Source organism: Aptenodytes forsteri, unplaced genomic scaffold (genome assembly GCF_000699145.1).
Source record: "Aptenodytes forsteri isolate BGI_AS27 unplaced genomic scaffold, ASM69914v1 Scaffold284, whole genome shotgun sequence".
In the NCBI taxonomy this organism is placed as follows: Eukaryota; Metazoa; Chordata; class Aves; order Sphenisciformes; family Spheniscidae; genus Aptenodytes; species Aptenodytes forsteri.
In genome coordinates, this window is record NW_008794445.1 from 4,557,170 (window position 1) to 4,569,240 (window position 12,071).

General features: G+C 36.8%; 1 protein-coding gene across 1 annotated transcript in view; it reads right to left on the reverse strand.

Moving 5' to 3' along the window:
* ATF7IP (activating transcription factor 7 interacting protein) overlaps positions 1–12,071 on the reverse strand; it is a 102,742-nt gene that overhangs the window by 11,229 nt on the left and 79,442 nt on the right. Inside the window, exon 11 of the mRNA XM_009290044.2 lies at positions 2,394–2,472. Within this exon, the coding sequence (XP_009288319.1) occupies positions 2,394–2,472 (79 nt within the window). The remainder of the gene's footprint in view (positions 1–2,393; positions 2,473–12,071) is intronic.

Here is a 12,071-nt window from a genome sequence, read left to right on the forward strand (position 1 = left end):
CAAAACAGAGGTTGCTCCACATTCGCTGTAAACAAAGTTCAGTAAAAAAAATTTGGCCAAAGGTATAGACATACTTATGATTATGCAAAACCTGTCAGAAGCGTACTTTTCCTCTGTTTAATGTGAATGTTATTATCAGAATGTGTGAATTATTTCCCAAGAAACTTGCTCAAAGTCCTAGAGGTGTGTTTTCACTGCATGGTGAAACTCAAGCTTTTATTAGGGTTTTAGCCCATACATTTCTACAGCTTATATGAAAAATACTGACTCCTCACACAAAACTCTAGACAAACTAATCTGCAAGGCTGCAGACTGTCAGTGAGAGTCTGGCTTCTGCTTCGCAGTGAAGAGACACACAGGAGCTAAACCAGCCTGAAAGTACTTAGAGAAGCATTCTTCTAGTTGCACATGCAACCATGGTGTTGATCTTTTATGGTAACTGTGAAGTGAAGGCGTATTTTATGCCATCAGGGAGGAAAAAACTCTGAGTTTACTTTTGATAGAAAAAGTTTAGCTGAACTACATTACAATACCGTGACATGCTACTTTAAAACATACCATAAATCCATTTAGATCTGTTGGTGTCTTTTACGGAATATTAAATAGGACTGGGTAGCTTAACCTTACCCGATAGAGTTCCACAGTCCAAGTGCAACCATCTTTTTCATCTTTTTGAGAACTAACCCTCAGAAGATATGACAATGGTGAAAACTTGATTCCCCATGCTATTCTGACACTCACCTATGCAATTCACAGAATCATCAAAATCCTGGACAGAAAGGACCTCTGGTGGCCGTGTAGTCCAACCTCTTGTTGAAGCTGGACTGTCACCAACACTAAAATGAGTTGCAGTTTTGCCTAGCTGAATCTTGAGAACATTCAAGAGTGGAGTTTCTACCATCCCTCTGTGCTGCACTACCTTCCTACTGTGATTTCTTTTCCCCTCAAGCTCAACCTGAACTTCCTGAATTTGTAGTTCACGGCCACTGCCCCTTGATACATCATCAGGCACTGCTGAGAAGAGTTGTGCTCCATCATCTTTGTAACTATCCTCCAAGTAGATATAGGCTGCTATTACATTGTCTCTCAGTTTGCTCTTCGCCAAACACGCCACGGTCTGTCGATTTCTTCTCACAGGTCATGTACTCTAGGTCCCCACCATCCTGACACCATCTATTGGGCCCTCTCCAGTGCTACCACAACTCTTCTGAACTCAAGGAAGGGGGAGCCAAAACTTGAACACCGTATTTCAGGTGTGGTCCCATTAGTGTCAATGTGGGGGGAATACTAACTTAAATTTAAATGAGAACACACTGTTGGCTCATACTCAATTCTGTGTCCACCATATATCCTCCTCTGATAAAAGAACCAGACTGTCAGCTATCTGAATTGCGTAATGCTTCTCTAATAATTGTGTACCACATGAACTCCTTTTGGTGGTAACATTACATTTCTCCCTCACTGAAAGAAATGCTACCACATCCCAGTATGATTTTCTACATTTGTGTAATACAAACACAGAGCAAATCAAAATATTAAGAATGTATGTGTAGAACTTGAACGCACTAGCTAGAGAGACAGCTACTGAGGTTGTCTAGAGGAATCAAACTTCTTGGTGGCTGGACTTCAGAGTGCAGCACAAGGGCATGCATTTAGAACCACGCAGAATTAAGATTTTATCTCTAATAGTAGAAATACCAATTTTTCAGTTAAGATGACAGCGCAATACATAATCTTAAGTACAGACTCTTACTACTTCTCTGAAACACTATAATTCTTCACTAATCCAATGCTAATTATAATTAGACCTGCCTACAGTTACACAAGACATAAAAAACCATATTCTTTTAAAAGATGGAAGTGCATCCACACTGCCAAAGGATGTAAGAGCACAACTATATTTACTCTAATCTTGGCATACAGTCCCAAAGCAAAGAACAGGTCTGCATTTGGTATCTAAACTCTTGCACACAAAGTTTTTTAGTTAAACAAAAGATGAGAAGCTGTAATAATCTAATGCCTGAATACCAACTGTAGAATCAAAAGGTCTTTAATTGATCAGTAAACAGAAAAATTAAATATATCTAGAAGAACTTTCCAAAATATAATAAAGAATTCAAACATCTCAAATTATTCCACGAGCCTAACAGATTTAAGCATAGACAGCAACAATGCTTAAATTAAGGGAAAGGTAAAAATCTTAGAGACTGTTTTACAGTAAGTAGAATTCCTTTTATTTAAGGCCTATCAGAATTCTTTAATAACAGTCCTGTTTAACTGAAACACCAAGGAATAAAATACACTAAGCAGAAACAGAAGTTCATTCCTTCCTCTCATTCAAGGGATGAAACAATACTTGTAGCTCAATTACCCCTGCAGCTAGAAAAACCTACCTTGAGAAGAACCATCATCCTCTTCATCCAGTGTAAGATCAATGACACCTCCTGAATCGCTTCCTGTGACCTTCCCGCTCTGAAAGACAAAACTCCTTCATTTTGCAAAAGCAAATCCAGGGAACACAGGCGGAAAAGGGATACGAATTGAATATTGAGAAGGAGAGGTCTCAGAATTGATGCACTTATTAGAAAGGAACTGATGAAATGAGCAGGAGGAGGAAGTTTCAGACCAATTCCCCAGGACTTGAAAAACAGGCAACAAACAAATGACTGTATTGCGGTATCAAATATTAAAGAATTTTTAGCTTTGTAAGGAGTAAAAAACCCTGATGACCAGTAGCATATTGTTATTTTACAGGTAAATAAATAACAATTTGGTGTTATAGACTATCTTTCAATTATGACTCAATATTTTAATCCGGTTGTAACCTGTGCTTTCCTCTATAGTAGTATGACCTTTTGACAGAACAGTCACCAGGACAATATATTACTTATCTTGAGACAGCTCGGCCTGTGTGCCTATAAAGAAATTGACTTCACAATAAGAAAGAGACAGTTAGACTGGAACCTGTATGCTTATAAAACATGTCATCAAAAGCCATCAGAAAACTCCAATTGTATCCAGCTTTTTAAAGTAATTTCATTACTCTATTTTTATCAGTTATCATAAATTTTAGCATTCTGTTATTATACATATGAAGCCATTTGTAACCATCTCTTTAGAGAGGATAAAGGGATCTTTTAAGCTATTGTGAAGGCTAAATGTTTTTAAAAAAACCTAGAGGACCATCAAATAAGATTTATCTTCTGGATCAATCGCTGTCCCTTGGCTGTTCAGACTGGAGGGACCACCATTTTCCCTTAGGTTATGGAAAAAATACTGGGGGAGGTCCTATATATTTCTGTGTTTTTAAATATACTTCCTAGGAAAAAAATCTTGAATGATGTCGATTTCTAGTTCCTTAAACTTGCTGCAAAAATTAGGCTTTTTTTGGTTTTGTAGAAGAGATGATAATTTATTGTTGGACTGAACTGCTACCGATTTATGGATTAGAGTCAACCAGGTTCCTTAGGACAGACAAAGGGTTAGGAAAGCAACATAATTATCAAAATCTCTGAACAATTAACATGGAAAAAAACATTAGAGTTGTTAGCCCAACATGGCCTGTACAAATGCCAACACGATAAATCCTGGTAAGATTAGAGATTTTTCTATACAATCTGATAGGGACAGATGCAAAAAGCCTAAGGACTGAGATTACCTGCTCTATGACCTTTCATTGGGGTGAAACCAAGCCTTTAAGGAGATCCTAAAGACAATTCTCACACAGGCAAGGCTTTGAGGAGAAGGAAAAGACGTATCGTATGATTACTAAATTCAAACAAAGGCTGTGTCCAAATTATTGGTCACTGAATTTGGAGTGCCTGACATGACTGATCTTTTCATTATACATTATTACAAGCCGATTTCTTCTTGCCTTAAGTTCTGATGCTGCCACTGACGAAATTCTGCTAATAACCTACGTGATATACAATTTGAGTAAGAAATATCTAACTACTTATGTTCACAGGCGACAGAAGAGACCTCTATAGGGACTCTTTGCTATACACAGAGAAACATCTTTCAGATTTATTAACCATGGAATTCTTCTGTTGAGTGATTTCTATTTCAAAGACTTTCCAGCTACAGTTTTCTTAGTATGATGAGCTGATTTACGCACTTGAAGCTTAAGATAAAAGGCACATTCAAATAATCAATGATTACTTGATTAGCATAAAGTCAAGAGGAATTTCATTCTAACTTGATAATCTTCCCAGTCAACGACGTGTATTTTGAACTATAGCGCTGCCAGGAGAAAGCAGACTGAAAAATGGAGGAGGAGATTTATAAGGAACTGAAGAAAGAAAAAGCTAAGCTATTCATTTCTCCCCACTATAAAATACATTAGGCTGAAGTAATTTCCTTTCAATTCTTCCTCCACAAGAAAATCTAAATCCTTAGAAAAATACTCTGTATGAGAGCTAACTGTTTTGAAGCCCTACTTAACTGTGCCAGTAAAGAAAGTTCTTTGAGTTTCCAAGTCAGCAAGTGTCACTGCACATATTTTTTATTTTGGTGTGTCTGGAAGGCCAAAATCTTGAGTTAAACACGCAACTATTAAATGACAAATCCAAACAGCTGACAAGGTCTCATACATGCACTTCTCAGGAGGAAAGACCTTCTTGTAGTTAGCCACGCTATTCAAGGTTTTCTACTAAACAACCCTGGTAGCAATCTCCTCAACAGGAATTATCCATAAGTAGTTAGGTTCTTTCTACAACCCACACTAGAAGTTGCAGATCTGCAGGGCAGTGTTTTGAATAGTGCTCTGTGGTACATCCGCTAGTCCTGGTTCCAGGGCAAACGCTCCAGCTACTCCAAGAAGATGGTGTACTGCACACACAGCACTCTCTGAAGTCCTGACTCCCCAGCCGCCCCAACTAGATTCCTCTAGTTCACTGACCACGCATCTCCCTTGAATGAAATTTAGGGTACATGAAAATTTTAAGGAAACCTGAAACACTGAAAATGCTGCACATTGTGTTTCCTACCTAGGAGGGAATGGTGTAGGAGTATTGTCACTTACCACCTGAATGGTTAAGACCTACAAATGGAACCATTTGGAATCATCCCTGCCAAAAGCAACTACTAAATGGTTTTCAGAAAATACTGTGCCCAACCAATCAAGAAAATAAAAACACCCCTTTTGAGTATAACAACTATTTTACTCAGAAATTCTCTCAGGGAAATTTTTGTTGCTACAAGGACTTGTGAAAACTCCAGTTTACAACAGAGCTATGTTTGAAGAAAGGCTAGAGAGAAACAACTGCTATTGTTTCTGTAAATAGAAGGGAATGGGATTCTGAGGAGGAGACTGCCATGTCACACATCAGAAGAGATTCAGACATGCTGCTCTGAGCAAAATCAGAAACCAGCTTAAGAACGCTCGCAGCCCTGATGAAGGCAAAAGGAAGCCTGACATTGGACTTTCAAGTCATGTATGAACAACCTTCACATTTATGTCAAAAATTGAAATAAGAGAACAAGTCTTTCAGCTCCTAATATTCAATTTCAGCAAGCGCTTGGGCAGAAACTGCTAACACAGAAAAGCAAAGTCAAGGCATTCTGGTCTGCTATCAGTTTTCAGCTTTCTCCAAACACAGGAGGCCAAGAACCTGAACTTGTTTCAGCTGATCTCTGCAGAAGAGCAAGATGATGCAATCATAACACCTTTTCATCAGTACCATCACACTAGTGAAATAATTAAAACCATTTAATGAGAACCCAAAACATATGCGTGGTGCTTTAGTTCACATACTGCCTAGCAAGTCTGAATAACAAAGATTCAGTCACCTTAGAATATCAAATAAGCTGGAACAGAAACAAAATAACCACAGTAATAGGAAGTGATCTCTATCTATTTAAAGATCACAGTTACAAAAAACCCAAAGCAAACAAAACCACAATCCCCAAACCCACCATTTCATCATTTGTCAGAACCAGAGCACCAGTCTCCAAACAGACCAGAAGCGGCACTTAAATCTGATTGTTTACAACAGCATCTGGGTAGTTTCTAGTAATCAAACAGAAAAAAGTTTACATTGAGATTTAAAATAAATGTAAACTGCCAAACTCCCTTTTCCATCCTTCTTAACAGCTCACGTGTGTTGATGTATATGCCTTTAAACTCTGAGTAAGTAGAAATCCTCCAAAATACTGTCATTCACACTGCCATTTTGGACCTGTTTTATCCATAGCTGATGAGGTAACTTTGTACAACCTGGAAGTAGTAACATCACGAACTGAACCATCCAGGTAACCACAACTGTATCTGAGCTGCCTTAGTTTAAATCTTTCTCTGCTTTCACATAGCAGCCAGCAGTGTAACAATTTTAACTTAACACAAAACAATGCAACGAAAAAAGTAAATTAAAAAGGAAATTAAAAATTAAACCTAACAAATCCTACTCTGAAATGTCACAGTTTTAAAGATGAACATGAAAAAAATTTTTAGCAAGAAAGCAAGAAAAATACAAGACTTCATCTTTTCCTGACTTCCTAATTTTAATATAGTCACATCTTTATTCTTCATCTAGTCAGTGAACTTCCATTTGCAATTAAGATGTTTTGAATAAAAACAATATGTCCTGTAACAGAACATTTCATACTTAAGTCTAATGTAGATCCAGCCCAAGAAGATGCACACAACTTAGAGCTGAAAGGCAAAACACTAGATGAAGTGTGGGAAGAGGACTGCAAGGTATGATTAACAGCAGAAACAAAGGTGAAAAAAGGAAGCAGGAGGAGGAAAAAAAAGGAGCAGGGGAAAACAGAATTACAAGCCAAGCAGCAGCCAAGCATGCACCACCCCAAATACAGAAGGACGGTGCGAGTGTAGGATGGTGCGAGTATAGGATGGTGCGAGTATATTGTAATGCTACTGTGTGTTTTTCCTGAAACAGTCAGTCAAGGAGTACACACTTCACATCTACAATGTTGACCTGTTTTGAAAAGTGTTTTCTTTAAAGAAAATCTTGTCAAACTGCAGGCCCTTTGCCCCAGCTTCTTCAGTTTGCAAAGTCATGTCCACACCTACCGCATTTACCAGTATGTAACTATCCCTGGGCTCTGTTCGCATGCCAAATGCCCCAGGCAAGCATCTAACTTGGCAAGTGCCAAGGAAAAGTATTTTAATGCCAGGCACGTAACTTGTGAAAGCAACAACTGAAAGACCCTAGAAGAGGGGCAAAAACAAAAGAGTAAATCCTCATCTCTTTCAAGTACCTGAGTGAAACCTGCAAAGTCCTGAAACAGAGGCTAACTCATAACCTTCTCTAAACACCACTTAGTTAAGCATGAACTGCTTTATAGTGCAGATGGAAGATAAAATAATGAAAAGTATGTATAAAATGAATGCAACTATTCAGATTTGTGCATTTTTCTCACTTAAATTATTAGAAATTGGTGTTTCTAAGTGTTCTACTAGCTGCAAAACTTTTGCTGAAAAGTAATCTATAGTACTGATTCTTCCGAGTAACACTTTCAGATTTTTTTTAACCATGAAAACTACTAGAAACAGACTTTGCTTTAATTTCTTACATAAAATGTCTATTCATATTACAGTAATCACACTTCAATTCAGGGTTTTCTACAAAGGATTGGTAAAAGTGACCTATACTCAGAATTTAATGTATTTTCCACTGCATACACTATGACAACATAACATCTACTTTCTTCCAATCCCAACCACAAATTCTTTTTAAGAATTAAAGTACTGAGAAATAGATGTACTAACAAAAAAGATATACTTATGAGGAGAAGTGCTAGGAAAAAGCAGCAATAATACAGTTCTCCTTGAGGAAGAAGAGAACTATACAGTGCCTTTCTAGAACCAATGCCATATGTATATTACAGAAATTTAAAAAGAAGTTTAATAGAAAAAGAGTCCTTAGAGGTAATAAAAATCCTGGAACTTGTTAAAAATGCATAAATACAGCGAACAGGGTCAACTGAATCTGAAGTCACGATTAAGATTTGCAATAAAAGCAATGTAAATGCTTTATAATTAAGAACTTCCTTCCTTCTTTTGGAAGACACTCATTATATCCCGTATGTCATTGACCGCAATATCTAATAAATAACCTACACACTAGTCCATAGTAAATTAATAAAGGGAAATCAGAAAGGAATTAGCCTCGCAATAAAATGAAGGGCCGTCTCTGGTGTTGAAGTGATTCTGAAGCAGTTTCCTCATCTGCCTCTGGAAAAGTAGGGACATTGAGACAGGCTACTATGCGCTACGCTCTTGTTTTTCCACATGCTGAGGCTGTTTCACACTGTTGTAAAATACACTGTAGTGGGAGAAAGAATATCACCTTAGCTTTGCTATCCAGCAACTTTTTCAGATCAGCACTGCTGCAAATGAGGTTGATTCATAATTTGTAATTTTGAAAAGAAAGAGAAAGGAAAAAAAAAGGGTGGGGGGTGGGGAAGAAAAAAGCTATTCCATGAGGAAAACAAATACAAGGAAGGAGACTGAATTTAAAGGCCAAAGCACTATGGTAGACATGATGTTGAGAAAAGGAAGTATCTTCCACCATAACTACAATTGTGAAATTTAACACAGAAATAAGTAGTTAGAACATCATAGCATATATATATGTCAATGGCGAACTACTGAAGAAAACTGGGAAAGAAATATCTAAAACTCAAATTGAACAGAAAATGTTACTGTTGCATCATTTTATATAACCACACACATACACACGCCAACATGCACATGTATTGTACCACATGAAAAAACAAAAGGTAAATATTGGTATTTTGAAGAAAGTTCTGAATATCCACTTCTCTATTCATATATATGGTTAAAAAAAGGTTTTGGTATTATATAACGCCACGGTTCAGTTCATCACATAGTGGTAACAAAGCTATTCATTGTAATGCCACCTGCTTTTCATAAAGGAACATTTCAGTATGTGAAAGTGAAAAATGAAGGGGGAAAAAATGCAACAACAAAAAAAATACAGTGCAAAATAAAAATTAATTCCAGGGTAGTAAAGATCAAAATTCTGAGGATTACGTGTGGCACACTGACACAGTGCAGACAATTTTATTAACAACAGTTTCTACAGTAACAAAACAGAAAAAATTCTGGGGGTTGTAAAACAGACAATCCATGAAGCATCACACCATCACAATCATACATGACGCACCAAGGCGTTATATAATAGCAAAATCAATCTTAAGTTATGGCAAGCGATGTTAAAAATATGTTCTGGGAACAGGGTGTGTGTGGGGAGGGTGGTGATACTGTGTTTGTATGCATAATTATAAGGCCCATATTACTTTTTTAGTCATCCATATACAAAACTACAGATTTCAAGCACAGTCTAAGCAGCTGTGGAAATTTTTTTTTTTTAATACATTTTTGAGCATATTTCAGTCACTAACTGCTTCAATGTCAGACTTATTACTCCTTAACAGTCATTTTTTCCAGTGCAGTAACTCCCACAAAATTGAAGTAATTATTCCAGCCTTGCAAAGCCGTCATGAAAATTTATTTGACCAGGTACCAAATGTATTTGTCATCTCTTACCAAGATAAAAATGAAAATGATAATGCAATAAAGTCAACAGTTTACCAACATCACAGTTTGCACAAACAAAATTTCACAGGGCTGCAATACATATTTTGATAGCGTGTGGTTGCATACTTGTATAATACTCAAACACTGTTAACAGACATTTTACGTATTGCATTTACAAGACTGCTGTGTTCCCCTTACCCTTAATCGGTACTGTGCAACACTTCCTACAGAACAAGAACAATGCAAGCATGGAAAAAATGAGTAACTAGTCTTAGTAACTCCTATGTATTATATACTCTCTCATTTCTTTGGCGCGAAGAGTAGACGTTGGCTCTGCTACTCCTATTAATAAGAATCATAAATCAAGAAGGCTGAGAGATTGGTTGCCAGAAATGCTGTTTTTAGGCACTAGCAATCATAATTCCAACTAAAAGCCATAAAGGAACACTTGACACAGTGCTTGAAGTATTTCTCAACTGTTGTGATTTTGTTCATCCATAATCAAACAGTTAAAAGGGTATATAATAAACACATACATGCATGCATGCGCGCACACACACACACATCTCTTTACTGGTTCTTACTCTTTTAACGTGAAACATCTACCTTGTTACCCCAAAGCCCACTGACAGTTTCCCAACAGTATTATGTGGGACAGTCATCTTGGATGATTGAAGATCATCTTATTAATCAGTAAATGTATTTTATTTATAATACTTTTCAGATTAGTTTAATGCAGCTTTTAAAAGCTATTATCCATGTCTGGTGTAATGACATCAGTTAGACCGTTTTAATATTCCTCTCAATTTTTTGGCCCAAAGTGACAAACTGGAGCCTACAAAACACAAGTATGTTTACTTATTGAAAGCTGCTCTCAGTAACTGGGGGTTGTTTAGGTAATACAGATATGGTATCAGGGAAAGACAAATCACTTTAAAAAATGAATTAAAAAAATAATCTGAAAAATTCCCAACAGGACATCATGTAGCTGAATTGGGTGGCTGTTGTAAGGAACAAAATTCAAGGGAATCCATTCTTGTATGACTTTTAAACTGCTCTCCTGCTACCAACTTTATAATTTAGATTTCTAATTAGTCTCAGGTAAAGGTTCCACCTCACAGACGAGGGCTAGTTGCATTTTAAACAGCACAAACATAACCCCAGGGTCAGAGACAAAAATCAAGTATCCCATTTTACATATATAATTATGCATGTTTATTTTCAGTGACAAAACCATGAAATGCAAGGAAACATATTCATCAATAATGCTTCAACAATATAGAATTAATAGCTGCTTATGAATTGTAAGCTGACATATCCACTTTGTTCACATTGTTTCCCAACAGACATTCACAAAGTTTGTTACACATTGCAAAGTAAAGGGATAGGAGTTATAAATGTACTTTATTAACATTTTACCAGATGAATTTCCAATAGTCAGCAAAATAGCTTAAATTAAACTGCACTTCAACCAAACAAATCAAGGCATGTCAGAAACAATGGGAAATGGATAGGACACTGGTGGATTTTTTTTTTAAACTAATATTAGCTGAAAAGGTGAAATGCACAGATGAAATTTAGACTGAAAAAAAGATTTACTCTGTATGAGGCTAAGGTGCACCTGGAGTGGGGAACAGGGAAGAAAAGATTATTCACCTGACCTGGGGTTTTAATAAATATAATGTAATCGCTCTTGCACAGTTTGACTTTATGCCAGCCATTTTTAACACATCCAACCCCATTCAAATTTGTTCACTGTTATTTTATGTCACAACGTAATAAAAGCTGCTTTCATAGATTCCCTCAGTATACCATAGCTATATTTATATATTATATATAATATATATAAATCCCCTGTTTCTAACTGGGATTCGTAATAAAATACTTAAAAACCATTTTAAAGATTTGTTATATAATTAAAAATGCCTTTGCCTCTGTAACAATAATATTTACCCCAATACATTAAAAGTGCTTGTAGTCTTCAGAAATGCAATTCTAGGACCTGAGGCACTGGAACGGCCATTGGTAAAATGACTGGGACTGAATAACAACCCTTGAATTTCTGTGTATGCAGGAAAAAGTTGAAGTTGAGACTAACACGAACATAGTAGGATGCCCCCTCCCACATCTCTGTGGCCATTCCTTTTGGAGCAAGAAGCAGAGGAAGGCTGAAAAGAGAAGCAGCCATACAGCAAAATCATACGACCAAGCTGCTTACTGAAAACTTTGACTATACTGACCTAAACAGTATGCAACTATTGAGAAGCTGTACAGTTCAGGATAACCAAAAAGAGATATACCAGACTAAAAACACAACAAAGCCAAGACCACATTCAATTTCAAAGCATCCTTCTAATGCCTTCAGGTATTTGACATTGTGCACAACGGAGCTCTTCAGGGAGCACAGAGAAGGTGCATACAGTGAAGAATGTTTACCTTCTAGATCTCCCATGCTGTAGACCACACTACCTTACAGTGGGGATGAATTACTTAAATAGCAATGAAAGAATAAAAAAAATTTAACATACTGTAAGATACTGTGCCA